This window comes from Hibiscus syriacus, unplaced genomic scaffold (assembly GCF_006381635.1).
Source record: "Hibiscus syriacus cultivar Baekdansim isolate YM2019G1 unplaced genomic scaffold, ASM638163v2 tig00008957_pilon, whole genome shotgun sequence".
Taxonomy (NCBI): domain Eukaryota; kingdom Viridiplantae; phylum Streptophyta; class Magnoliopsida; order Malvales; family Malvaceae; genus Hibiscus; species Hibiscus syriacus.
In genome coordinates this window covers 18,948-46,574 of record NW_024062178.1, presented here as the reverse complement: position 1 = coordinate 46,574, position 27,627 = coordinate 18,948, and the positions used below count along the sequence as shown (strand labels likewise).

Here is a 27,627-nt window from a genome sequence, read left to right as displayed (position 1 = left end):
GAACATTTTGATATTAATATTGTAAAAAATAAGATAAATGACGGATGATAATTGACTACCAATGACATCGAAAAAAGTGCAAATGGTAAAATGTGAACTACATAAAATTTAACAACAAAATCGATACATCCTTAAAATTTAATATCTAAAATGACATTATTTTAGACAATAAAAAATGATATCCTTTTCTCAATATCATCTCACCATTTAAGTTTTAGCGATTCAATAATATAATTGAAATTAAAATCAAAATTTAATTCTATAATAGAAGGAATTAAAATTTCAATAATATAAACAATTTGTAATATATATTCCAATATACGTCAGATATAAATATTTAATAAAATGAATATATGAATATTTTTGGACCAACAATAAGTTGGTCTAATAGAATGAGGAATTGGATTTTTTAAGCATTTGCGCATTGAATAAACTGGGTTGGGAGGGTCGCCCTTGTCTCTACAGTACCCGATCTAGATTAGTCGATTAATAGATTGAATATCAGTGATTAATTTAAAAGAATAATGCATGCTTTTGGATCAGGGCTAATTCGAAAGTTATATAGTCATTATTCATTAAATAATTAATACCATTTCTGGTATTACCAGTACCTGAAATGAACAAAAAAATAATGATAATTACATAAAGAATGCAACAAGTTATTGGATTTGCAACTCTACCAAAGCCTTCACAAGGTTTGCTAATTCCATAAAGCTAACTAATGCAAGTACCAGCAGAAGACCTTCCCTTCACTGCACTTTACTTCTCCAGACGAAGGAAAGTAGAGGGAAAATTGGGCAGATGAGCCGACTCGATCATTCGCGGTTCACGATCTCTTCATGACATATCCCGCGATTAATCCGACCAAGCCGATCAAGACAACAAGCATGAATGACAGACCGCCACCACCTTTGCTGGTTTCGCGCTTCAACAGTTCCTAAACATTTGTAATTTTTACATGTGAGAAACTCTGCAAGGCTCAAAATGGATCAAGAGAACGTAATAAACCGGTCGGAGACAAGCATATCGAAAGCACACGTCTATCAGGTGATGGAAATTTTTAACTGCATTTCATAAGCAACCATCATTAAGATGGCATCGGTTTGAAGGAAAGAAGAGTAGGGATCATGCTGGGTCTGAGATGTTGAAGGAAAACAGAAGAGATCGATGTCGACTTGAAAATAAAGGGTCAATGAATTTACTGACTTGGTCATCTATAATGAAAGAAAACTGCAGGTGGAAGCATAGAAAAAGACCAATCATTATAACCACGATTCATATGGTACGGTCACGGTCAGTTCAACTCACCAGCTCTTTGCGAAGCTTGTTATTCTGTTGAATTGCTTTATTTTTTTCTTCAGTCAACTTTGTTATAAGAGTTTTTGCCTGCAATTATAGCAAGTATCATTGAGGCAATAGTCTAAAAGCGTCGAAAGCAATGCAAATATCTGAGTAGAAAAATATTTGATTCGGGTGTGATTTCCGGATTACGGGTATGTTTCCAAAGCCGAAAAGTTCAAATTTTTTCAAAGTTCTTTCATGTATTTGGAGGAAACTGGAGGATCATATTTTCACACTTGATAGCGAATATAGGTGTTGGACATGATTTCAAGAAAATAAAGTGGTGAAGCAACATGGATCCAAATACCAAAATAAATGAATAACAAATCACATATATGCAGCAGTATAGGGTGACATTGAAGATACCGAATTCAGAATTTACCTCAGGAGATTTATCTTAAAATTAATCTGTAGATATCTAACTGGAAAAATATGATTCTTACTATATACAGAAGAAAAACTATGTTACTGATTCCGATGTAAGTTTTAGATACTGGTATGCATTGAAGGATCATATCTTTCGTACCGATATTTGGATATGCATTGGACGATCATAACCGGAGCAAGTTCTTTCATGTATGAAAACGTATCCGTATTGGAGGGAACATATTTTCATACTGATTCAGATATGCGTTGGATATTGGTGTTGGACACGAATATTTCAAGAAAATATCGAGTCAAAGCAACATGGATCCGGAATGCCAAAATAAATGAACAAATCATGCATATGCAGCAGTATGGGGTGACACAAAAGATACAGAATTCAGAATTTACCTCAGGAGATTTATCTTGAACGTCATCTGTAAATGTTCTTGCAGCCTGCATTCACCAAATGCAAACTATTAGCATTCCAGAAAACAGTGTGCAAACAACAGAGGCAATAACAAAAATATTCGCAGCAAGATCTTGGTTTCGGTACCATAACGAACTCAGTAGCATTCGCCTGGCCATTGTCTGAAACAGCTCCTCTCATTGAAGACCCTACTTCAGACCCATCATGTGCAGGTGTATGTTGAGATGAAAAAACATAGACCACTCTCAACTTGCATTCCTCAACCACATTCCCAGCTTCTCTGTTGAACTAGAAAATCGAACATTCGCATAATCAATCAAAACCGTACATCCTAACCCTCAAAGTTATTAATTATTATATAATTATGTTACTCGAATTTGAATGTATATGTCGGAAATGGATACTTCAAGAAAAACGAAGGGCCGGAATAATAATATCATACCATTTCCGCGGTTATATCCTTTGGGGTTGCACCATCAGGGGCTTTTACAGTTTGAAGTAGGAATTTGTCCTTGCATTGCATATCAGCAGGGACCTCCTTTTGCGCTTGCATGGTAACTAAATAAAAGAAGAAAAAACATTGATTGTTTTGAAGATTAATCAGAAAACAACAATGATAAAAATCTGGAAAAAAATGTATTTGATTATTGAATTTGTACGTTGTACCTATAACCTCACATGTCGATATAGGCAAAACGATACCCGTGTTGGGACGAACACAATACTTTTTCGGATTTGTTGTTTTCACCTGAAAAACAAAAGTCAAATGGAGTATTGATTAATCATTCATTCATTCCTGTTGTTTTTTGTCAGCTACCAACCAGATCATTACAAGTCGACATTGATGAACGATACCTTGAAAGCTACATAATCATCAGTTTTATTCGACAATTGAAGAGAACATGAGATCTGCTTCTTCAGCTCAACTATTGAAACGCCATAAGCAACAACAACGAATCAAAACTAAAATCCCAGAAGAAAAAAAACAGAAATCAAAGAGCGGGGAGAAAAGGGAAAGAGAATCCCAGAATAAAAAAAAACTTACAAGGAAACTTGAGCTCTACAGAGTCGACGTTCAGAAGTTCGCCCGTGCTCATTTCGAACCAATGATATTTAATCGAGGACCCAGTTAATCTCTAAAAAGAGAGAAAAAAGAAATGAAAACGAGAAGGAATCCAATCTCAACCTTTATTATTGGTTTTTATAAATTAATTGTTTCAAAAAATTTCCTTTTTCTTCTTATTATTAGTTAATATCACTTGAACCGACCAAAATTATTGGATTGATCGCTTTTATATCTCCATCGTTAATTTGGGTCAGTTTTATATTTAGATTGTTTATAGTTGCTTGTTGAGTAATGACCCTGGATCTTAAAAGAAAAAGGCTCGAACTTTAGTGATAGTTAATTTATGAGATTAGAAAATATCAATGGCTTCCATTGTTCCTCGTTTTGGACCATACTATGGCTTTGTTTGCTACTGATCATATCATCTGTCTATGATTAAAAATAAAAAAGATTAAAAAAAGAGGGCAATTTATGTGCCTAAGGTCGAAATCCGAGCAGTGTAAGCAAAGAGCCCAATCCAAGAGAAAGCAAAGAGTGGCGCAAAAATGGCGGCTGCTGCTGCTGCTCTAATACCCGCCACCGATTCAAACCTTACTCTATCCTCCGTTTCCTTTCATTTTATTCCAAAAACCCAACAAGTCCTCGCCTTTTCCCGCCGCTTACTCGGCGGCCGGCCTCCTTTCACTCAACTGTTCATCGGGAGCGATCCTTCTGCTCCGTTATTTCCGCCGCGCTGCAGTCCGGGGAGATGAAGGAAACGGAATTCCCAGGAAAGAAAGTTGGCGAATTTAGGAAAAAAGTGAAGATAGTTGACATAAAAGGAGGACCTGATGAAGGTTTGAATCGAGTTGGGCAGACTATGGTGATTACGGGCTGGGTTCGAACTCTCCGTGTTCAAAGCAGCGTTACATTCCTTGAGGTAAATTTGAAAAAGAAAAGAAAAGCGTTGCCTTTTGCCTTCAATTAATGTATGTGGTTGATATTATATTCGTAGGTAAATGATGGTTCATCTCTTTCAAACATGCAATGCGTGATGAATTCGGATGCCGAAGGTCAAGATCAGGTAATACAACATTAGTTTTGTTAAGAGTTTCTTAGCACCATTTGTAGTGTGAAAGTGGAAAACTGGAAATTTCAATATATATATATATATATATACTTGCAAGTTATCTATATGGGCGTGTGCAAGGGACTTTGGTGGCTAGCCAAGGATCAAAACAGAAGGTGGAATTGAGGGTTGAAAAAAGTTGTTTTGGTATAGCAGATTGTCCCCTCTTTCATTTTGTTGAAGTCGATTATTGTGATATGTAGGAGTTTGTTCATCCATTTTGCCTCGAGAATTGACCCGGGTGATCTCCGTCTTTTACCATGGAAGCCATTTCATGAAATCGGAAAATTATTTTCCTTATTGTACTTCTGTGGAGAGAAAAGACGGTTTTAAGTTAATAACTTTTAGCCTATCATACTTGCTCTATGAACTGTTATGTTGCGATCCTAAATTGGTTTCTGTCTTACCCTTTTTCATGGTATTTTATTACATGAGTGTTAATGTATGTTCATCTATCGGGTCATTGAAAGAAATGTCTTCCCCAAATTGAAGGACAATTTAAATTTTAAACTTCTAGTGTCTGAACTAATTGTATTGAATATGGATCTTTTGTTTTTCCTGCAGGTCGGAAAAAGTGATCCTTCCTATCCCATTCAAAAGAAAAGGCTCAGCCGAGAATTTTTGAGAGATAAAGCTCATCTTCGTCCTAGAGCAAACACATTCGGTGCGGCATGGTACTGTTGCTCATTCACTATCATCTCTCGTTGCTATTATATCTAGTTTTATTCTTGCCATAGTTTGTGCAAGACATTATCAATTGTATTACTTGCAAGTTGCAACTTTCACTTGCTATTTGCCAGCATGGTTCTTTTGCAGTCTTTCTGCTTGTACTTTTTCGGTTGAATGTTTTGCCTTCCAAATGAGATCATGGTGATTTTCTTTGCATGTTTGTTTATCGATGTGTACGTTCTCTTTAGGTTGCGTGAGTGAGGAATGCTTAGGCTTATGCAACGCATAAATATTTTCAAGAAAATGATTTTGTATGGATCTCAAGTCCTATCATTACAGCTTCAGATTGTGAAGGAGCTGGTATGAACGTATCGATAATGGATCTATTTATTTCTTCCAATAGTTGGATATTGATCATTGGAAGTTAATCTATGGCTCCATAGTATTTTAAATAACTTTGTGTATTTCCTATCAAAAAAAAAAAAACTTTGTGTGAAGTTAAGCTATTGTCGATCGGCGTACTTCGAGCATCTGGACTTAAGGGAATTATTACATTTTGGATAATTTTCTAGCATCCTTATTGCATTGTTAACTTTGTTTCTAACTTGGGGGTGGTTTAGACTATGTTGGGCTTGTTGATTTATACGTAGAATCCCGATGTGTGTGAAATGGTTTCAATAAGAACTCATTAGCAATTATGACTCAATTGTGTTTGAGCTTTTCATTTAGCGTTTTGACTTCTAAAGTCTTTTTTTGTTGTTGTAATTAACAGATTCCAAGCTCGAGAGAAGCTCCTGATTCTCCTGTGAATGCCATTCCGAGTACAAAGGATGGGTTAATAGATTGGTCACAGGTGAGCTAGTTTTACTTCACACTGCTTCTGATACTACTACATCGAGTTGCATCCCTATTTAAAATGCATTAACTTTTATAAAATAGAAGTACTCTCTTTGCATTTTGAGGTTCTTTAACTGCAGAGAGGCAGCCGATTGAATGTCATTTTATCACTTTGCTCCATGCTTCATCTATGGAATTGATGGATTGGTTCATAACATGTTTTATCTGGAAATGTACTTGTAAACTTTTCTTGTGCTGCAATTTCTTCATTGTCTATCACTCCGTGTCCGAAATTATAGTAATGTAGTTTCAACTCTCTCAGGAATTAGTATGTTTTTGAATTCCCCTAATGTCATTCCCTTATGTCCTATTTTTATGTGCCAGGATTTTTTTGGAAAACCTGCATTCTTGACAGTTTCCGGCCAACTGAATGCTGAAACATATGCTACCGCTCTTTCGGATGTATGTTTCCACTTGTTTTCGTAGTAATTCAAAATATGAACCAATCAAGACGTAATGCGTACTTATACTTTGTTAGGTGTACACATTCGGAGCTACCTTTCGAGCAGAAAATTCAAACACATCTAGGTACTTGGCTGAATTTTGGGTAGGCGTTTGTGGTTTAGCCTCGCAAACTTTTAACATTCTTCAGGTCTCTACCTGTTTTTGAGCATTTGATCCGACCTTCCTAAACCTTGTCTTGAAGAACTTATACCGGCTTTTGTTTAGATGATTGAACCAGAGCTAGCTTTTGCTGATCTGATTGATGACACGGCCTGTGCTACTGCATATCTCCATTATGTACTATGTTACTCTTCACATCTATTATGAATTCTTCTTTGTTGCTAGAGTGAGAAGCTTATAGGCAGATACATTGAAATTCTTTACTGTAATGTATTCTCTTTTCCTTGGAAGTTGAGACTCGTGCTCGATCATGGCGTGGAAGACATGGAATTTTCAACGCTTGGATCGAGAAAGGGGTCATTGATTGATTGAATGTATGAGCTCAATGTGTATCTTAACCTTTTTTTTCGAATTTGGAGGGGGTTATTACACATTATTTGCTCTTCTAGATTTTTATCAGTTCTTTTGAACTTGAAACCGTTACTGGCAATGTTATTGTACTAATAAAGGGTAACTTTTATTTGGTTAATAGGATGTGGCTAAGAAAGACTTTGTGCAGCTGACTTATACTGATGCAATCGAACTTCTTCTAAAAGCAAATAAGAAATTCGAATTCCTGGTATTGTGTTCTTTCTTTCTTTCTTTTTACGGTTTCAAACCTATAAAAAATCCTTCTCTTGCATCCGTTACATGCTTGTTCAGTTATGTATAGGAGATTTCCAACTCGTGGTTTCTTTTGTAGGTGAAATGGGGATGTGATTTGCAGAGTGAGTATGAACGATACGTAACCGAACAAGCATTTAATGGATGCCCTGTTATAATCAGGGACTATCCCAAGGCATGCAATTTGCCTCAATCACTCTTCTCCACGTCGGGATTTTATCGGCTTTCTCAGTTTCATGCCTAAAAGTTCTTGAATGTAAAACTCACAAGAGATAAAGGCATTCTATATGCGCAAAAACGACGATGGAAAGACTGTAGCAGCAATGGATATGTTGGTACCTCGGGTAAATTTTAATTTTCTTCATTTATGGTGGCCAACAATCTTCTTTTTTGCTCGGTCGGCGAGTTCATTCTAGTTCCTTGTCTACATCTGGTTAGGTTGGTGAGCTCATTGGTGGAAGCCAAAGGGAAGAACGGCTTGATCATCTGGAAAATCGTTTAGATGAGCTGAAGCTTAATAAGGAGAGCTACTGGTGGTACCTCGATCTGCGTAGTTACGGTTCAGGTTAAGGATCCTTCTCATAAACTATAACAATAGCTGCTGATCCTGGAAAAGTTGTTGCCATGGTTTCTGTTTAATGACCATTTCATTGCATTTTCCAATTTTATCAATATCTCTTAGGTTATCCTTTGCCTGTTCCTCATGCGGGTTTCGGACTCGGGTTCGAGAGACTGGTGCAGTTTGCCACCGGAGTTGAGAATATAAGAGATGAATACCTTTCCCAAGAACACCTGGTTCTGCTGAATTTTACTTTGCTACAATCATTTTTCTTGGTCTATCAATCATTTAGAGAATTATAATTTTTCAGATTTTTGGAAGCAAAAAGTTTGCTACAATGAAAGCATAACCATATTCAATAATGATTACTACCCAGAAAAACTATATATGAAACAAATCCATGTTCTAATCAGTGCCTGCAATGAACATTTGATTGCAAAAGCAAAGGATGGTACGTATCTTTTAGCAACCGGTCACACGTGAAAACATCCTGTGGCTCCAAAACGTCATAAGTTTCGGCCCTGCCGGTATCTGAGAATCTCCGGAATTTTCCATCCCTTCTGCTGACGAGGAGATATCTCCCATGGACATACGTCCGGCGGTGACCGCGGTCGCCGATATTCTTCTCAGCTACAGAATCATAATTTGGTTCCATATAGAAATGACTCAGACTCGGACTCTGAACGTAGCAATCCGAAATGTTGTTGTAATGTTGAGGTCCGCCCGACGAGAGACACTCATATTGCCGGCGGGTTTTGGTGTTCTTCAGTGTTCGGTAAACCAAAGGGATAAGACCCTCCATTTTCCGGGATTCTTTTTTCTGGTTTTTTACAGAAGAAAATAGACTTTGGGGGAAGACTTTTGGTATGTTGGGTTTGGTCGGTGATGGACTGCTCACTAAAGACTATATATATATATATATCAAGTGTAGCACGTCATCTTTTTGACTCCAATATATAAGAATTAGGGGCATTGAATATTTCATATAAATCTTCAGAGTTGGTTAATTAAATTAGATAACTAATTGGGTTCAGTAACATAATACACACACACTGCCAGATGTATTCTGATATTAAACAATTCTTTCTTATAATACTAGAGGAATAATTGGGTAAGGCCTGCATTCTCGAGTAAGCAGATTATAATTTTTTTTTATGTTTATTGTTATTCGATTTATTAGTCAATTAATGTTATATAGGTTTATGAAATGATTTACATATTTATTTGGATTCAATGATGTTAGCTCGATCGATAAATCAAAATATGTCGGAGATGATAAATTAATTCAAATTGATTATCAAAAGATAAAAAAATTGTATATAATGATTAGAATTGCTCTACTCCTAGTTTTTCTGACATTTTATATAATTAAATTTATATATGACATATCTATTATCATTCCATTTCATTTTAATTTTAAATTATTTATTAATTTTATATATTAGTTTGAAATAAGACGATGAACTGTTAAAAGTTACATTATCAAGCTACGAATTTTAATTCTTAAAATTTTAATTTTCATATCATTCCATTTTAATTGTATTATGGAAGAAAATCATGCAATACAAATCGATTCATTTTTGTTAAAATACCGAATCGAACCCCAAAAAATACACTTCAATATATATCACCCTTAGTTTTTATCTCACTACATAAGAATCAAAGGGTCTTCTACGACGACGTTTAAGTCCCCAAATAACAATAAATAAGAGCCAGTATCAATGAGAGAATATAGATAGCAAACTAAGGCCAGGCTGAGCAGACCCTTATTTTATCATACACTTCAAACATTCAACCAACCGCGAGGTGATTGTTTAGAGTCTCGAAGTACGTAAATGTTGTTTCAAAATCGGCCGGATATACTCGTGGTAACCGTCCGGCACGTCATTATCGTTCAACCAACTCTTCCATGCTTCCTCGTAGAGTTTTCGATACACATTTCCGTCGTAGCGACAGAGAACAGAGCCAAGGCAGTGGTCGATGCGATTGAATGCATCGACAAGGGCGATCGTATTCAAACATACCTAAGGTTGAAATGAGATAAAAACATTTCTTATATAATCATCAATGAAAATAACAAATACGAACATCGTCCAGAGAAATTTCAGTCATTGAACAAACATCGAACTCAACTCAACTAAGAGCTTAATAACAGTAATATATAACTAAACATGACATACTTGGTGACACAAGAAAAATAATTAAAAAAATAAATATATGAAAAAGGGCTTTGTTGTGACCTGCCTGACCATAGACTCGCCGCATGTCTCTTCGAAAAGGCTATAAATTTTTAATGATCTCAACCTCAAAACATGGATCCCATTTCACTCAATTAAGTCCATAGTTATATACAGAAGAAAACAATAATGAAAAAGATTTGTTTGGCCATTGTTCTGATCTCAATGTTCGTAATTCTTTGAGAGGATGATATGATATGATGTTGATAATATTCTAATTGTTTTCGGTGAAATTCTTTAGTAAGCAAAGAGTAGAATCTTGACTCGAGTAGCTGTTTTTAAATGAGTCTCAATCGAGACAGATTTTCAATGTAGAAACATATGTCTATAAGTGTTGTTTTGGGAAGAATAATGTCTCTTGTAAGGTTGTAGTTATTAACACAACTAAGATAAATATGTTTGATGGGACTGTTTGAAAACTTGGTAATGTAAGGTATGATCCATATTTAAAAAGAAATATGATTTTATTAGATACTCGAGACTCCAAAAGATACAAATACTCTAGTGAATGTGGAGTTACAAAAATTTGTAAAGGCTCTTTTATTACGATGAAACGACGGGAAAAGGTTATCAGATTTTATAATCTACAGGTTTAAAAAATTTTAGGTGTTGCACTTATTGTTTCTCCTTCCATATTAGGTGTATACATTTAGTAATTGAATTGTTTGTTGTGGATGTACATATATGTACTTGTGTGTAGCCAAGTTTTTGAAATGTGTAGTTTTATTATTAAATTTGTTGTTTGTATGTTTCGAATGATATTATGTGTATTTAAATGTTCGGATTATCATATTCATATGAAAATCGGAGGAATGTATACCTAACATCAAATGGTTATGATCATCTCTGATGGTTAGGGATGAATAATCAAATGCAGTGTTTACATGAATTTTATTTGGGATAACACCACTTATAGCATGCATATAGTCTAGCAGTTCCTTTAAAACCAAGGAAATAAAGTCCGAAAGAAGAAGAAGAAGAATTAATAAGCTTTTTCACCCTCAATGTTTCCAGCAGGATAGTAGCTGCAAATCACATAATACCATCCGTTTGTACACTTTTCTCTAGCGCACCCAACGTTGGTCGTCTTTCTCGCAACAATTTGAGTATAGTGGCCGCAATCGAATCCGCCGCTTTTACATTTACCGGAAGCAGGATCATAGTCAGGCTTCTCTGTAGCCCAAAATCTCACGGAATCCGCGATAGTGGAGTCTTCATAGCCTCCGGCAAGGTTTTCACCGTAGGGTCCCATGGAATGCTCCATCTTACAGTCATTCACCCTTTTCTTGGCATAAACTTGAGCATATTTAGCTAGGGTTTCATTCCAAACCAGTGGAGGAACCCCAACTTGAGCACGAAATTCATTATGAGCTTTCAAGATGTCTTCAGGAGTTTCCTGAGCTCGTGATAAGAGAGAAAGCTTTAAGGTCATGCAGCATATAACAAATAAGAGCTTAATAAACAACACTTGGAACTAGTTTGCAGTACGAGGAAACATAAAAGGTTTTTTGGATGGTTTATATTGATTGATTTTGCTTACTAACCTCCTTTGGGTGTTTGCTTTTGGGTTCTTCTCCCGATTTCGCAGCTTCTGCAGCGTTACCGACGATAGAATGGAGTGAAAGAATTATGAACATTGAGATCAAAACAATGGCCAGATCAATCTTTGTCATTATTGCTTTCTTTTGTATATAGCTATGGACTTACAAGTGAAATGGGATTCATGCTTTGGGTTTGAAATCCTAAATAATTTATAGCGCTTTGGAAGAGACATATGCGGCGAGTCTATGGTCGGGCAGGTGACACCAAAACACAAAGAAATTGAATAAAGTTCAGATATTTCAAAAAAAAAAAATCTGTGGAGGAAGAAACTGTATCACCTTATTTATGGCGAATATTCGGGGAAGACAACGTTGGAAAAGGGATATTGTAGCTTTTTAGCAATCATGGTGAAATATTAGACGTGTTTATTTCTTAAAAAAACTATTATTAGGATTTATGAAACTCAAATTGACAACCGAAAATAGTGTCAATAGAGGATGAATTGACTTTTTGATAATTTTATAGAGTAAGGAGTAAAAAAGATAGAAAATTGGTGCACAACAATTTATAGTAATTCGACATTTTCAATCAAAGTCTACATCCACTATCTAAGCTTCTCACTTAGAATTTTCCAACAAATGTCAAATCACTAATTTGTTCTTTCTTTTTCAGAGACAAAGAGATAATCTTTACAAACTCCCTACCTTTTCAAATGCTTAGCTAGAACAAAAATCCTTTTATAAAATGATAAAAGAAGTAAACAATAAAACCTCTCAAATGTAGGTGTTTACAAAATTAAAAATCACAAGAACAAAAATATTTACAAAATAAAGTAAAATTGAAATAAAAAGCTCTTCTCTTGTGTTTGATTTCTTGAATAGGTGTTCTAACCCTTGTTCAAGTGTCTTGAACTTGTATTTATATGTTGGAATGTGTTTGTGGTCGTTTCTAGCCGTTGGAGATGATTTCTAGCTGTTTGTGATGTTTTCTCTGCAAATTAAAGCTGCCCAGTACAAGGAGTATCGGTACTTTCTTTATTATTTTTAAATAAAACTAGTTGTTATTAGCCGTTGGGCCTGACAGTATCGATACTGTGACCATGGTATCGATACTATAATGTAAAGTAGTATCAGTGTCCCTTTGAGTATTGGCACCTATTTTGCATTCTGGAATTTGAGCAAGATTGTAGTATCGATACTACCTATAGAGTATCGATACTTCTCTTACCTAGAGTATCGATACTTCTCTTACCTAGAGCATCGGTACCACATGAATTGTATCAATACTATTCATATAATATCGATACTATAAGAATAGTATCGGTACTTTGTATGTTAAAAACTTATTTTTGCTCAAATTCTAGTTTATTTGACTTTGAATTATTTTTGAAAACTTTGAACAAATTTAATTAAATGCAAAAACATTTTGTCTTAATTTATTATATCAAAATATTATAAAACATGGTTCAACAACGATCCAAGGAGGGATGACGATAGGGTCTTGTTCGATTGTATGGTGCTGTGATTATCGTATCGTTGGTATTATACAATGAGCGGAAGTCATAGTGTAGTAAGAAAAGAGAAAACTCCGAACAGACACAAGGAGGAAATGGCTCGTGATTGTGTAGGCAAACAAACGAAGGATAGGTGGAGAGCGCTCACAAAAGAAAGGTGGAAGAAAAATGTGTTGAGGGGGTAATAGATTCAAACCAAGCTACCGCTGTTAAAGACTAGAGCGGTAGGATGGTGTTCTCGACCTTACAAAATTGGGGAGGTAGCACCGGAGACGTAGGAGGAAGGATCGGTTGAACCTGATATATCAGGTCGAAATCGGGAGATACAACAATTTATTTTGTTATGTTGTCATCTCTAATATATTCCAATATTTACTTATCAATAAGATAACAACACATATCGCAATCAAACATTTAACTTACTAAAAAAATGACATGTGGATATATCATGTCAACTATTGTTAATGATTTTTTGTGACTAAAATGAAATTTTTATTACTTCAATAATAGTTTTTGGTGACTAAAATGAAAACATTCTAAAAGTTTAGTGACCAAAATAATAATTTTCTCTACTCTAATGAAAGTTATTCGAGAAAGCAAGTGAAAACGACCTAAAAGTTGAGTGACCATTAGTGTAGTTTATCCTACCATTTATCATTGGCACAGCCTGCTTATCAAAAGACCAACCTGAGACTAATCGGTCCGAGCGAATAACTTGACCCTGAACAGACTGAACAGAAGCACAAATACTTGAGGTATGAAAATTGAACTGACTAAACTTCGAAGTTAGCCATTTTTATGGTACATAACCTCATATGTCATCATCCCTGTCCCAGTTCATATCTCATCGATTTGATGAAAAACAATCAAAACAATATTTGCTTCTGGGAGGACCTAAAACTTTTCTTTTGACAAACAAGTACAATCCAACCTTGACTTATAGCTTAAATGCTATAGTGCAGCAATGACTGAAATCGAACTTAGCCTGAGATTGGGTGCTCATTGAATAACAGCTTAATCTCGTAATAGTCGAATGTCTGACTGAAAGCTTCAAATTCAAAAGCGCATATACAGACATGCCTTCCAAGAAGAAAAAGAAGCATCGCGATGGAATTCTATCGAGTAGGTTATCAATGAATAAATGTCAGAATGCAGTCGGAGTTGGACTCGAACATAAATCGTATTTTCTCATAACCTCGATACTTTGTGCTATTGTTGAACCTGCGGTCCCAACAAAACCAAATGAAGCACAACTGCAAACTGTTTCTTCTATGTACAGGAGTACATCAGGTAATACGTCAGGAGAGCAATGCTTCACCTTAGCCACTGCATCCAAACTGCCAGGAACAGATTCAAATCTAAGACCACGTCCAGCTAGTGCTAGTTTCTTTGCCGTATTCATCACCAAGAGATCTTCTTGTAGAAAATATAGCTTAAAGTTCGCTGAATCCCTAGCCAAATCACCCAAGTAATTCCCAGTCTAATTACCTCGAGGGAAATCGGTCATCAGAAAAATACGCACTGGTCGAGAACCCAACTGCCTTAACGAATCTAATTTTTTTCTCAAACCTAGAAAAGTAGCTTTCCAGTGGTTCTTGAATTGTCCGTCGAGCAGCCTAAGCTGTGCACAGAGAAAAGGAGCCTTTATCGTCTCAGCAGCAAACTGCTTTCCCGAGTTTATAATTTCAGGGACAAATGGAAGGAACTCAATCTTGTTGATTAAAGATCCGATCCTCGGATCTCCTGGTGCCTTTTGGATATCAATATAGAGCTCAGAACCTTTATATGGGGAAGTAAAAAGGCTTCCAAATGCAAGCACAGTGGCTGATTCAGCTTCACTTCCAGGTCCAAGAGCCTTATATACATCTCTACGTCTTTTAACATAGGAATTTTTCTTCTTCTTCTTGAGTTGTTCATCAGGTTGGAATGGATCTAACGTCCCATCTGCTCCATATTGGTACGTCCAAACTGTTGATCTACAATCTTCATCGACGGCAAATAAACATCGATCAATATTAACATCAATCCCAGATAGCAGAGAGCCACATTGTTTTAAGCTATCAACCAGAGATGGTGGTGCATTCGATTCATTGGAGCAAACCAAATCAATGTTCAAACCACACCACAATGACACGAAAACCCTGAAATCTACGGAACGAGTGAAGATGACAGTAATGAAGAAACATCAATGATATCAGCCATGGAAACATACCTGCAACAAGAGGTAAGCATTAGCTAAAAACTACGTGGAGTTAAAGCAATGTTTAATTCACCTAGGGATTGAAATTTCATACAATTCATCAGCAGTAAATTTGCAACAACAAAAAAACTAAAACTTGTTTTCTTGTAATAAGCTGAAATAATCTAGTGACTTAAAATGTTCATCATTCATTAGAAATAAGTAAAAAAATCACAGCCCCGTATTCTGAATTTTACAAATTTAACCACATTTTGCCACAATAAAGCCAATAAAAGAAAATTAATCTTAAAAAAATAATATCACATATTTCAAACATAAAAAGGATCTAAAATTTACTAGAGAAATTAAGTGAAATGGAAATATAAATAAAGAAAATGGGGAATACCCGGTTACCTCCTACTTCTAAGAAGCTCAACGGTATGATCCCAAACGGAAACCCGGATCTTTTTAGGGCTCTGAACCCTAAACAGGGCAGCTACCAAGAGCTACGGCATGGTGATCGAGTATCGGAGGGACGATTAAGGTGCGGTTCAAAATAGACGCCATTAGAATCGCATTTTTGAACTCAGAAAGCTGGTTGCTAAACCCACTATCAGGGGCATACCACAAGAACTTCTCCCTTTGAAATCGAGTTTCGCAATGTGGGTAGTTTTGGGATAGGGCTATATTTGGGGTTTTCGAAGAGGTCGAGAAGAACGAGTAATTGGGGAAGGGAGTGTGAGCGAGGAAGAAGAACAACAAGAGGAGAGAAATTAGAAAGATTGAAAGGAAAAATAAGGGAGTTTTGCGCTTTTTTTTGTTCCATTGTTTGGGATTGGCGATCGCTCTATTGAGGTTGAAGAACATGATTTTTTTCCGGTAATTTTTTGGCGGTGGCCGATGAAGTTTTGTGTTGTCGATTTGATTGTGTGTGTGTGCCGGAAACCGTCGGGAATTGCTTGTTGGGCTTCTATGGGCCTTTTACGGCTGCTTAAAAGTTAGGGTAATCTACATGTTCAGTACATCAACTATAACTCTTACTCTATTTTTATCGTCAAATTATTTTTTTATCAAAATGATACCTAATGTTATGTTATACTTTTATTTTGGTCAAACACCGTTAAAAAATTAACAGAATTATTGACGTGATATTTTTATTTTTCAATGATGACGCGATATTACCTTATGATAACATGTCAACATCATCGTTAATTTTTTAATGACAGAGGAACAAAAATGAAATCAAAACTAAATGTTATGTATGTTTTTAAAAGAAAAAAAATATTTGGGTGATGAAAACGAAATAAAAGTGATAACTGGAATAGTAAGTGATAACTGGAATACTAAGTTTACCCTAAAAGTTAAATTCCTATGTATACTAAAAATATTAGAGTAAAATATGAAAATAGTCCCCAAATATAGACTATGAAAACGTATAAAATGGTCATATAACAAATTTGTATTTTCTGTTAAACTTTTAAGTTTAATGCAAAAATAAGTGCACAAAGTTAATTTTAGGTGTCTAAAAAATTTTTAGCTAAAAATAGGTGTCTAACGTTTTCAATGTTACACTTTTAAGTGCATACAATTAAATTCATTCATTAAGTGTCATATGTCACGCTTATAAAAATTTAATAAATTTATTTTAAAATAAAATATAATTTATTTATAAAAAACTCAATTAAAAAAACAAAAACGCTAAAAACCTAATTCCAAACCTCTTTACTCACGTCGATCGTTGTCGATGTTGTCTTGGAAGTCGTCCTTTCCCGTCAACCATTTCATCTAATCAGATTCCAACGCACGACGGGAGGAATCATAGCTTGAATCGTTGGAATCATCGCTCTTAGTCAGAATCAATAAATCACTACAATCGTCCAATTTTTTTCTGCAATCATTGCTTGAATCATGGGGTTCGGTCGTTAGGTGTTCGAGCGATTGGTCGCCGTTGAGATTTCGACCGATTGGCAGTGATTGTGGCGGCTAGTGGTGTTGAGGAAATTGAAATTAGGATTTTTTCGGGATTTTGAGATTTTTTATAATTTAAAAAAAAATGGGTTTTTAAAAATAATAACTTTAAGTATTTTTTTAAATAAATTTTTATATGTTTGACACGTGTAATATAATAATCAAATTTAACGATAATTACGGTTCATACACCTAAAAGTTCAATGTTAAAAACATTAGATACTTATTTTTAACAAAAAAAATTAGGCGCATAAAATTAACTTTCGATATAGTTTGAACACTTATTTTTATATTAAACTATATTAAGCTAACTTTTAACAGTAAAACTGCAATAATAAAAACTTTCAAATTTTACATAATATTATAATTTTGTTTTAATTCTTAAAATCAACTCTTAATACTTTAAATTCGCATCAATTTAATCATTCTTTTAATCCATTTTTAACCATGATTCCGTTCCTACATATTGTTGTTTTTTATTTTGAAAAAAACTTATATTTATGTATAAACTAATATCCAATAGTTAAATCAGTGAGAAAATTGTTGAAATCCATTAAATAAATTTAATTAAGAAAAATAAATATTAATTAAACAATATTTTTCTTATCGTTGTTATGGTAGTTGCACTGGCAGAGCCAGGCTATACGGAGGGATGTCATGTGACACTCAAAAACTTTTGGAAAAATTCTTTTAATATAAATTTTATATAAAAATACTTAAAAAATAATAAAAATTAATATATTTTTAAAATAATGTTTAACACCCTTAAACATAAATTGACCGTCGTTATTCATTTTTATTCACTAAAAAAATCTTCATGCAATTTTTAAATTTAACACCTCAAAATAAGTTTTCTCTAAATTTGACACCCAAAAAATAAATATTCTAACTCCGCCCTGAATAGTTGGCTTTGCCCCGTGTCAGAACACCTTATTTTTCAAACAATAAATATTAGCTTATAATTATTTCAAATTATTTTAAAAATTAAAAATGTAAATGTGTAAAACATTTATTAATTACAAGTCAATTCTCCAACTCGACCGTATTTCAACAACCAATAATGATTCCCACCTGGTTTTGGGTTGAATATCTTTTATGGCCCGGCATGGACTAATAAATTAATTAATAAATAAATATCTTTTTTCATCTTGAAATTGAGCCGTGCAAGTTATAATTTTTAATGTAAAAAAATACAATATTTTTTTAAATTTTTAAAAGCCGCAAAATGCTAGAAGATAGCGGTTAATATACTCGCACACACGTGCTTATAATCTCTTCGATTATTATTCATAATTAAGGTAATGCATTTCTTTATAAGTCAATCTTCAAATTTGACTGTTTATTAATTACAAAATCTATTTGTTGACATAATGTCATTTTTATTACTTGTAGTAATGAAATTTAAAGCAAGAATAAAAGAAAAAAATAACAATATGAGTGATATGATATTATTTTTTAATTGTTTGTGTATTATGAGTTTTACAAAGTTATTATTTATAAGACTAGGATTACAGGCACAAAATGGGTTTTACAATGAGGTGAAACATCAAAAGTTTAGGGAGATGAAAGGTGAAATCACATTTATATTTCATAGAATTCATAATACTCTCTTTTTTATGTCTTAAAAAATGTATTTTGTGAAAATATTATTAGAGAAAATCTCGATGGAAAAAAGCACGGTAAAAAAAAGTACACCATATTTTAGTACACATAACATGATGCCCTATTAAAACCATTTCTAAGAAGTCCTAGTGGGACAAAACCATGGGTAAGGAGAGAATAGTGCAACGAGTGTTTTACTCCCCTCGTAAATGCATCGCTCGAGATCTTCAAAATGACGTAGTCAAATGTTGAAGATTAAGTTCTCAAATGTAGCAGGAAGGAACATCTTAGTACGTAATTTTTTCAAATTATCACTTGAATTAACACGTTGAACATCAATGTCTCTTCTATTTTGTACACCACGAGTGGAAAAAAATAGTGATATGTGGTGTGTTATATCACTCATTATGTAATTTTGTTTAAGTAGTGAAATATATATTGTATTATCTTCATATAAGATTGTTGGAGATTCTTCTTTGAAGCATGAACCACAATTTTATCATATAGGGTGAATTACAAATCTCAATCACACGTTCAAAAATAGCCTTACGGATAACCAAAATTCCAACTTAATTAGAAGAAAGGATAGTTATTTCTTGTTTCATGGAACGTCAAGAGATTGTATTACCACGAAATATAAAAATATAATCAGTTTGTGATATAGTATTACGGAGATCGAATAAATATATTGCGTTTCCAGCACCAAATAAATATGTTTTAGATAAATCAAACAAAAATAATATATTATATTTCGTACCTTAAAAATAAGTAAATATATGTTTGACTTTATTTTAATTATACCATTAAAACTTAAATAAAATTTAGTATAGAAACTAAACGTTGAGTTTCAAAATTTAAATTCTAAAATATCTATTTGAATTTCTTTAAAAATCACATAAAAACACAATTAAACATTTGGTAAATAAAAGTCAATTCTCCTATTTGACCGTATTTCAACAACCAATGGGTTGAATATCTTTTACGGACTGGCATGAACTAAAAAGTAAAATATAAACGTATATTCCTCCTTTTTGAAATTAAGCCATGCAAGTAATACACTATGTTTTCAAATCCTTAAAAAGAAACAGATTTTTAGAAGATATTAATTAATATCATCGCTCACACGTGCTGTTAATCTTTTCAACTATTATTCATAATGCATTTGTTTATAAGTCGATCTTCAAATTTGACTTTTTATTAATTTTAAAATCTTAACTACTAATAACACGCATTCATCATCATCAGATGTAATTGTTTAAACTCGAGATCTATAAAAAAATATCACTTTAATTAACCACTGAAATCACGTAATATACTACTTAAAACTTATATTGTATATGATTTAAAAATAAAAAACTAAATTAAAAAGGGATAGAAAATGGGAAATGCAGACTTTTCTGCGGTCAAAGTCATATAATTGACCAATCTGTTCGTTAACTTCTTATTACAACGTTTTGGTGTGGTTGGTTCATGAATTCAACTATTTTCCTTGACAAAACCTTGAGTGTTAGCTTCACATTGTTTTGAAGAGTGGTTTTGAAAATTATTGTTAGAAAATATTTTTTAAAATTGCTTTTAGAAAAGAATTTGAAATTTTAATATTTGTTATTATTGTAAAAAATATTATTCAGAATATAAAATTCTTGGATATGATATTGTAGGATTTAAAATATATTAATTTGAATTAAATTTTTTATCTCTTTTGGTTTAAACGAAGAATCACAGTAGATACGATGATATAATAACTGATCGATATTTGGATTTTCTGATTCTATAAGAATGTAGAAGAGGGAGCAATAGATAAAAATGTTTCAATCATTCACTTAATTAGTCTTAATTAGGCATGTAAACGAATCGAACGAATAGGAACGAGGGTATGTTCATATTTGTTCGTTCGTTTAGATTTAACTAAACAAACGAACGAACACGAACAAATAAACGAACATAATTTTTCTATTCGTGTTCGTTCCGTAAGGAACGTAGCTTATCCGTGTTCGTTCATTTTAATTCATTAAAATGATAAACAAGCACAAACGAACGAACGAACATAAAATGTAACTTTAGGTTAAATCAAGCAAATATTCTTAAAAGAATATAGATAAACGGAAATAAATATAAATTTAATTAAACAAATGAATATAAATGAACGAATTACTGAACGTAAATGAATGAATTATTGAACAAAAACGAATAGATTACCAAACGTACACGAACGTAAACGAACAAACGAGCCATTTGTTCGTGTTCGTTTGTTTAATTAAACGAACAAAAAAATTTGTTTATGTTCGTTCGTTTAATAAATAAGTGAACATAAACGAATTTCCTGTCGAACGGTTCGTTTACAGACCTAACCTTATTCAAGAGATTTTAAAGAGACTTTTAGTGTTGATATCATGCGTTAAGCGATGATAACTATTTTAATTTGAACAAAAAACTACAATTAATGATGATACGATGATCGATCAATATTTAGATCTTTTATTTTCATAAAAAGGTAAAAAAAAAGAACAATAAATAAAGAGACTCTAATCCTCCATTTAGTCTTAATCAAGAGGTTTTAGAGGAACTTCTTAAGAGATGCAATGTTTCGAAAATTTTATATCTGAAGATGTCACTTTAAAATCTCAACTGCGTAATAATTATTAAAAAAAAATTGATGTACGAAAATAAAGAGACGATACAACAAGATTTTAAATAAACTGTCGACTTTAGGCGAAACTTATCCAAAACTTTATTTACATTATTTTATTCTAGAACATGTCTAGAGGCGATGTATATCTAATGAAAGAGGAGGAAAATGTGAAAAGAAAACGATTTGCCAATGAAAAAGAACAAGTGGGCAATAAGGCACGCCAGCCAATAGACAAAGCAACAATTTGCTGCTGTCACATGATGACGTCATCCTATACGAATTTGGAGGTACCCGACAAATCCAAACGCATCATCACGTGTCCTAAATGAATCTTCGATGCCCTACAGTGTTATTATTAAAAGAATACGAATATTCAAAATTTAAAGGGAAAAAAAACCAAAATCTGTAAAATACGGTTGCTCTGGTTCATGCATCTGTCTTCCCTATATAAAACCCCATTTCCCTTTGCCGAGGAAAATTGAAAATTTTGGAGAGAGTTAAAACTGTTTTATTTGGCTATGGAGATGTATTCAAATTCAAATCATTCCGATTTGGCTATGCTGGACTCAGTTCGGCAGTACTTACTCAACGAGTCATCAGACCTTCGACTCAATGCCTCCACCGATTTTCTTGCCGTTCCTCCCATGTATTGCAGGAGCTCAAGCTTCAGCCGTTTGTATCCTTGTTTCACTGAAACCTGGGGTGATCTTCCTCTCAAAGAAGATGATTCCGAAGATATGCTCGTTTTCGGACTCTTACGAGATGCTCTAACCGTCGGCTGGGCACCGTCCGATAATTCTTCGACGAATTTCCCGACGATTAAGCCGGAACCGCAAGAATTCTCAATGGAGATCACATCCGTGAAAAAAGTTGATACGGCGGAGGTGACAACGGCTCCCGCGGTGGTTCCTCCAAAAGGAAAGCATTACAGAGGCGTCAGGCAGAGGCCGTGGGGGAAGTTCGCGGCTGAGATTAGGGACCCGGCTAAAAATGGGGCTCGAGTTTGGTTAGGTACTTTCGAGACGGCTGAGGATGCAGCTTTGGCTTATGATAAAGCGGCTTACAGGATGCGTGGCTCCAGAGCTTTGTTGAATTTTCCATTGAGGGTGAATTCCGGTGAGCCTGATCCGATCCGTATAACGTCTAAGAGAGCATCGCCGGAGCCATCTTCGTCGGGAAATGCCTCGCCGAAAAGGAGGAGAAAGGCGGCTGCATCAGCTCCTGCTGTGGTTCAAGCCGGGTTAGACATGGGTCAAGTTAGTTTCTGTACACGTGGTGAACAGCTATTGGTGAGCTAATGGTGATGTGGCATTGGATTAACGTCAGCAGTGAGCTTATGTACAATATTAAAAGTACATTCCTTGATTAAAAAGCATTCGTTTTGGAATATTCTTTTAAGAGTGGAGATATTGTTTAGGGATGGCAATGGGTCGGGTTGGGTCGGGTTTTTGGGCCACCCGACCTGACCCGAAAAGAAAGGGTCTTCCACCCGTGACCCGACCCGACCCGACAAAACTATAATTTCACCGACCCGACCCGACCCGATAGACAATTTTAAAACCCGACCCGACTCGAATTTATTTTTATTTATTAAAAACAGACCCGACCCGACTCGATCATATCCGACCCGATTTTAATGTTTATTTATCCCAGCAGCCATTGGAGCTCTTCCAAAGCTCCAAGTCTTTCACTTGCTCATAACAAGCAATCAAGCAGTTTGATGAACGCAATGTGCTTAGCAAACACGGTTTGGGTTAGTTTTCATTTTTCAAGGCTTGTTACAAATTACAATCACAGATCACAGAATGGTGCTCTCTAATAGAAACGAGGAATATTAAATATATTAGTACATATAGTTCACAATTACCGCTTTCAAAACTAAATTCATAATTAAAATACATTCAGATTATCATCCTTATAAGATACATCTCATATGGTGCTCTCTATCCCTATCAAAACTAACACTTAAAAACTCAACATGGAAACAATTTTATAAATCCATAATTAAAATACATGTTCACAATTAAAATTATAAATCCATACAATACTTAAATAAGTTAAAAGTTCAAACATAATTATAATAAAACGAGACATAAATACGGATGTTCGATGGAAAAAAACATCCATTACCATCGGCTTGACAAGTTCACATTCTTCAATCTTAGCTAACCACTCAAGTAGTCAAATCCTATAAAATAAAATTATCAATTAATATTTTAAAAAAAGATTATGATAGGAGTAAAGTAACAAATATGAAATTATTACTTACAGTTATCTCATCTTGTTCGATCTCATCATCTTCATAAAAGTTGCCCTCATTTGAGTTTGATTCTAAAACATCGTAATGAAAATAAAATCTAATAAGAATAATGACAAAACATATAAGTAAAACAATGCAAAATTACTTGATAAATATGTTTGTACCTTCTTCGGCCCATAACCAATTTTGACAACAAGCCAAAGCTTCTACAGTTGAATGATGAAGTCTATTACGTTGTGCATTCACCAATCTCCCTCCATTACTAAAAGTAGACTCCGAAGCAACAGTAGAAACCGGAATGGCATAAATATCTCTTGCAATAGCTTGCAATATAGGAAATTGTGGCCCAATTGTCTTCCACCAAGTCAATATATCAAAGTCCGACGTCCTAGAAATAACATCCACTTCTAAGTAACGGTCTAACTCAGATATGACTTGTGTTTTCTTTTGTCTCTTCCTTGAAACGTAAGCATCAAAATCACCTGGGTTACCCAAATCAACTGGAACACTATCCAAAGATGCACCGTTGAAGGGTTGAGGTTCATTCTTTGAGGACATTATTCTTTCTTCATACTCTGTGACCAAATCCCGACATAATTGCACAATTCTTTCAACTTCATGTTCAGCAGTAACCCCATAAATATTTTCAAAGTAATACTCCAATAATGTTGTTTTGTACCTTGGGTCTAAAACTGTGGCAACACCCATGATACCATTCATATCGTTCTAATATTTCTCAAATTTCTCCAACATGCACTTTGCCATTCTCGAAATAATGATATCACTATGTGTAATCCACTTATTCAATGCCACCCTAATCCTACAAATACTCGGAAAATAAAGATTTGCTGTAGTAAATTTTGTACCTGAAAAACCTTCGGTGATCTCGTAGAATAACTTCAACTTATCACAGATCACCGATGCAAAAACCCAATCATCATCTGTTGGCAAGTACTTGTACAAAGGGTCACGATGTAACTGCACACAACGAGTAAAAACATCCTTATAAGATAAAGCTGTTTGGAGCATCAAGAAGGTAGAATTCCATCTTGTTCTAATATCAGAACATAGTTTTTTTGTAGTTGAAATACGCAATTGTCGTGCCGCCTCTTCAAATCGTTCCCACCTTTTTGGGGTAGCGCTCCAAAAAAGAACACTATGACGGATTCTTTCTATACCATCTCTAATCACACTTAATCCATCTTTAACAATCAAATGCAATATATGTGCACAACAACGCATGTGGAAAAAAGCTCCGTTAAGCAATAGCGTATTAGCTCCCATCCTATCAACCAACAACTTAATGACACCATCATTCACACTACAATTATCAACTGTAATAGATGTGAGTTTCCTATCAATATTCCAATCTAGGAAACATTTCATCAAACTAGAAGCAATGACATCAATGGTATGTGGAGCTGGTACATATTCGAACCTAATAAAACAACAAATAAAATGAATTAATTTTAAACATATCGAAACATAACTAAATGTATAAATATATTTAAACAATTACCTTATAACGCGCTTTTGTAAACTCCAAGAGTTATCAATGTAATGTGCAGTAACAGCCATATATCCTTTATTTTGGTGGTCTGAAGTCCACATGTCAGTTGTTATAGCAATTCTGCCTTCATTAGCCTCCAACTTTGACAACATATTTCTCTTCTCCTTTTCGTACAGATCCAAAATATCACGTTTGATAGTATTGCGAGTAGGCATTTCAAACATAGGTTGTAGACTAGAACAATACTTTCTAAACTGTGAATGATCCACTATCGATAAAGGATATTCATGCATGATTATCATCTTCGAAAGCTCTTTCCTTGCCACATATTGATTAAATGAGAAAGCCCCTATTGTTAATTTTCCATCCAACTTCTTTTGATTAGCTATTAAGACTTGTTGTCGAATGTCTACTTGAACTCGCTTCTTGCACCTTTTGATATGATCACGCAAGTGACTTGTCCCATTCTTAGATTCACCATTGAATTTGTTTTTGCAGTGGTTGCATATTGCCTTCCACTCATTGTTGATCTTCTCTTTTTTAAAGTGATCCCATACCATAGACTTTAGTTTTGATGAAGTGCATTCGCTTGACACATTATTTTCAACCACAACATTTGGTTGACTTAATGTAGGAACTGAATTTCCTTCAGAACTTGGTGATGGACTTCCCTCGGTTGATAGTTGTGGAGAGTTAATAGTATGAGATGTGGATGAAATGGAATTCTCTCCCAAGTTAGACATTTCCTGTACAAATAATGATAAAACATCAATTAATATATCCTAAACTTAAATCAATTAATATATCCATAACTGCAAAAGTTAAGTTTATAAAGTAAAATTAGCTACATCAAATGAACACAACATTTAGAAAGAGCAAAAATACAAGGAGAATACCATTTTGTCAACCTAAGTTTCCCTTGTAGGCTAATTAAAAGTACAAGTTGAATCTGAAACACACATTCGCTTATTATAGGTTACAGATACTAGCAATATAACAATCAACAACCGAAAAAATGAATCTTCATTTTAGGTTTCAAAAGTGAAAATAAACAATGATAACCGAGTAAAACTAGAACAACATATGTGTGACTATATATATATATCACTGTGATACTCAGATCCCAAAACTAACATAAAATCATTTTTTGCTCGCATTATGAGAGCCAAAGCCGATCCTCAAAAAGTCATAAAATCAAGCACCCAATACGATCTATGTGAATTTGGAGTTACATCAGTCGACTAGTAACATGAGGCTTTGGCCATCCTCTTAGCATGCTTCTTCATGGAAAAAAATTCAACAGCTAAAGTATAAAGAATGGCATTTCCTTGATATCAATAATAATTTTACAGTTTCCACCCAGGGAGAAACAATATTATTATTGTCTCACTGAAAAGTGAAACCATTAAAACAATAAGGTTTTATCAAACAGAAAAATTATAGATATCACCAGAATTTTGTCGTCAAACTCGAATATTCCAAATTCAAAGGCAAACATCAAACAAAAATGTTTAAGTACGATGGAATATGATTTAAAAAAAAAGATGAAATAAGCTGGATCTAACAATAAACCAGAATAACTATCAAAATGAACCATTTATAGTGAACTACAACTGTCAAAATGGAATATTTACACTGAACAAACAATATAAAAACATAAGGTAATTGTTAAAGCTGGATCTAAAAACAAATGCTGCAAACAAGATTTGTTGTCCGTAACAAAAATCAAGAAATGATATCTCAAAACAAAATTTAACAGAGAGAATTTATCAGAGATACATGAATGGTTATCTGTTTTGTTGCTTAGAGAATTTAACAGAGAGAGAGAGATGCAGAGATATCAAATACCTGAAGTATAGAAATCAAAAAGTGAGTTGTTGCGCTTGCGTCGGTGGCTCAAACCCTCGGTGGAGAATTTACAAAAGAAATTAGTTAGAGATCTGACCTCAGCGTTTAACTGGTTTAAGTGTTTGAACTTTGAAGATATGCTGCAGATGCTTTGTCGACTAGGGTAGGAAACTAGGAACAGGGAAAGCAAAAAAAGTAAATATATATATATATATATGCAGTAACTATGCGGGTCGGGTCGGGTTATTTTAACCTTAAATCCGACTCCGACCCGACTCCGAAAATTTTAATATAAAATCCGACCCGACCCGAATCCGAATTTTTTTTAAAAAAATCCGACCCGATCGGGTCGGGTTCGGGTTCCATGGCCATCCCTAATATTGTTTGGTTTGTGAATACAAAGGGATTTTTTTTGTTTATATTATTTTTTATATTTATAAAATTAATTAAAATATTAGTAATTGACTTAAATTATTTTTAAAAAATAATTTAAGTTGATTATGAGATAATATTATTATAAAAGTATTTTTAAATAAATATATTTTTTTAGAAATAATGATAAATACAACGTATGCAAATTTCACGAGATAATGTTATCGAACTTTTTATTTCACGAGATAATGCTCTTGCCATATTATTTGCTGAGATAGGGTGAATTCTACATTGCAGCATTAGG

At 34.1% G+C, this 27,627-nt stretch overlaps 4 protein-coding genes and 2 pseudogenes across 4 annotated transcripts; 3 read left to right on the top strand and 3 right to left on the bottom strand.

The window, feature by feature from the left end:
* Window positions 1–794: 794 nt before the first annotated feature.
* On the bottom strand, window positions 795–3,376 carry LOC120202574 (vesicle-associated protein 1-2-like). Its single transcript, XM_039202983.1, has 8 exons — window positions 3,180–3,376; window positions 2,990–3,060; window positions 2,801–2,882; window positions 2,577–2,692; window positions 2,261–2,422; window positions 2,116–2,160; window positions 1,309–1,386; window positions 795–937 (listed from the first exon to the last, which is right to left on the bottom strand). Exons 1-8 carry the CDS (start codon window positions 3,229–3,231, stop codon window positions 827–829), a joined length of 717 nt encoding a protein of 238 aa, XP_039058914.1. The 5' UTR covers window positions 3,232–3,376; the 3' UTR covers window positions 795–826.
* A 292-nt stretch (window positions 3,377–3,668) lies between these two features.
* LOC120202554 lies at window positions 3,669–6,677 on the top strand (annotated as a pseudogene).
* A 171-nt stretch (window positions 6,678–6,848) lies between these two features.
* LOC120202552 (asparagine--tRNA ligase, chloroplastic/mitochondrial-like) lies at window positions 6,849–25,218 on the top strand. The gene is made up of 6 exons (XM_039202972.1): window positions 6,849–7,057; window positions 7,181–7,445; window positions 7,540–7,666; window positions 7,799–7,925; window positions 23,744–23,753; window positions 25,168–25,218. Exons 2-6 carry the CDS (start codon window positions 7,389–7,391, stop codon window positions 25,216–25,218), a joined length of 372 nt encoding a protein of 123 aa, XP_039058903.1. The 5' UTR covers window positions 6,849–7,057; window positions 7,181–7,388.
* Window positions 10,816–11,599, bottom strand: LOC120202586 (pathogenesis-related leaf protein 4-like). Its single transcript, XM_039202992.1, has 2 exons — window positions 11,442–11,599; window positions 10,816–11,293 (listed from the first exon to the last, which is right to left on the bottom strand). Exons 1-2 carry the CDS (start codon window positions 11,568–11,570, stop codon window positions 10,880–10,882), a joined length of 543 nt encoding a protein of 180 aa, XP_039058923.1. The 5' UTR covers window positions 11,571–11,599; the 3' UTR covers window positions 10,816–10,879.
* Window positions 13,816–16,089, bottom strand: LOC120202587 (annotated as a pseudogene).
* Window positions 21,817–22,748, top strand: LOC120202585 (ethylene-responsive transcription factor 2-like). The gene is made up of 2 exons (XM_039202990.1): window positions 21,817–21,903; window positions 21,937–22,748. Exons 1-2 carry the CDS (start codon window positions 21,852–21,854, stop codon window positions 22,629–22,631), a joined length of 747 nt encoding a protein of 248 aa, XP_039058921.1. The 5' UTR covers window positions 21,817–21,851; the 3' UTR covers window positions 22,632–22,748.
* Window positions 25,219–27,627: the final 2,409 nt, after the last annotated feature.

Bases quoted from the DNA above. Each gene is read 5' to 3' on its own strand.
- LOC120202574 (XM_039202983.1), bottom strand. From the start codon at position 3,231: ATGAGCACGGGCGAACTTCTGAACGTCGACTCTGTAGAGCTCAAGTTT. The intron at 1,387-2,115 runs GTAAATTCTGAA...CTATAATTGCAG, and splicing joins TTCAAGATAAATCTCCTGAG to GCAAAAACTCTTATAACAAA. The intron at 938-1,308 runs GTGAGTTGAACT...ACAAATGTTTAG, and splicing joins ACAAGCTTCGCAAAGAGCTG to GAACTGTTGAAGCGCGAAAC.
- LOC120202552 (XM_039202972.1), top strand. From the start codon at position 7,389: ATGCGCAAAAACGACGATGGAAAGACTGTAGCAGCAATGGATATGTTG. The intron at 7,446-7,539 runs GTAAATTTTAAT...ACATCTGGTTAG, and splicing joins TGGATATGTTGGTACCTCGG to GTTGGTGAGCTCATTGGTGG. The intron at 7,667-7,798 runs GTTAAGGATCCT...ATCCTTTGCCTG, and splicing joins TCTGCGTAGTTACGGTTCAG to TTCCTCATGCGGGTTTCGGA.
- LOC120202586 (XM_039202992.1), bottom strand. From the start codon at position 11,570: ATGACAAAGATTGATCTGGCCATTGTTTTGATCTCAATGTTCATAATT. The intron at 11,294-11,441 runs GTTAGTAAGCAA...TCACGAGCTCAG, and splicing joins AAAGCAAACACCCAAAGGAG to GAAACTCCTGAAGACATCTT.
- LOC120202585 (XM_039202990.1), top strand. From the start codon at position 21,852: ATGGAGATGTATTCAAATTCAAATCATTCCGATTTGGCTATGCTGGAC. The intron at 21,904-21,936 runs TTCGGCAGTACT...AGTCATCAGACC, and splicing joins TTTGGCTATGCTGGACTCAG to TTCGACTCAATGCCTCCACC.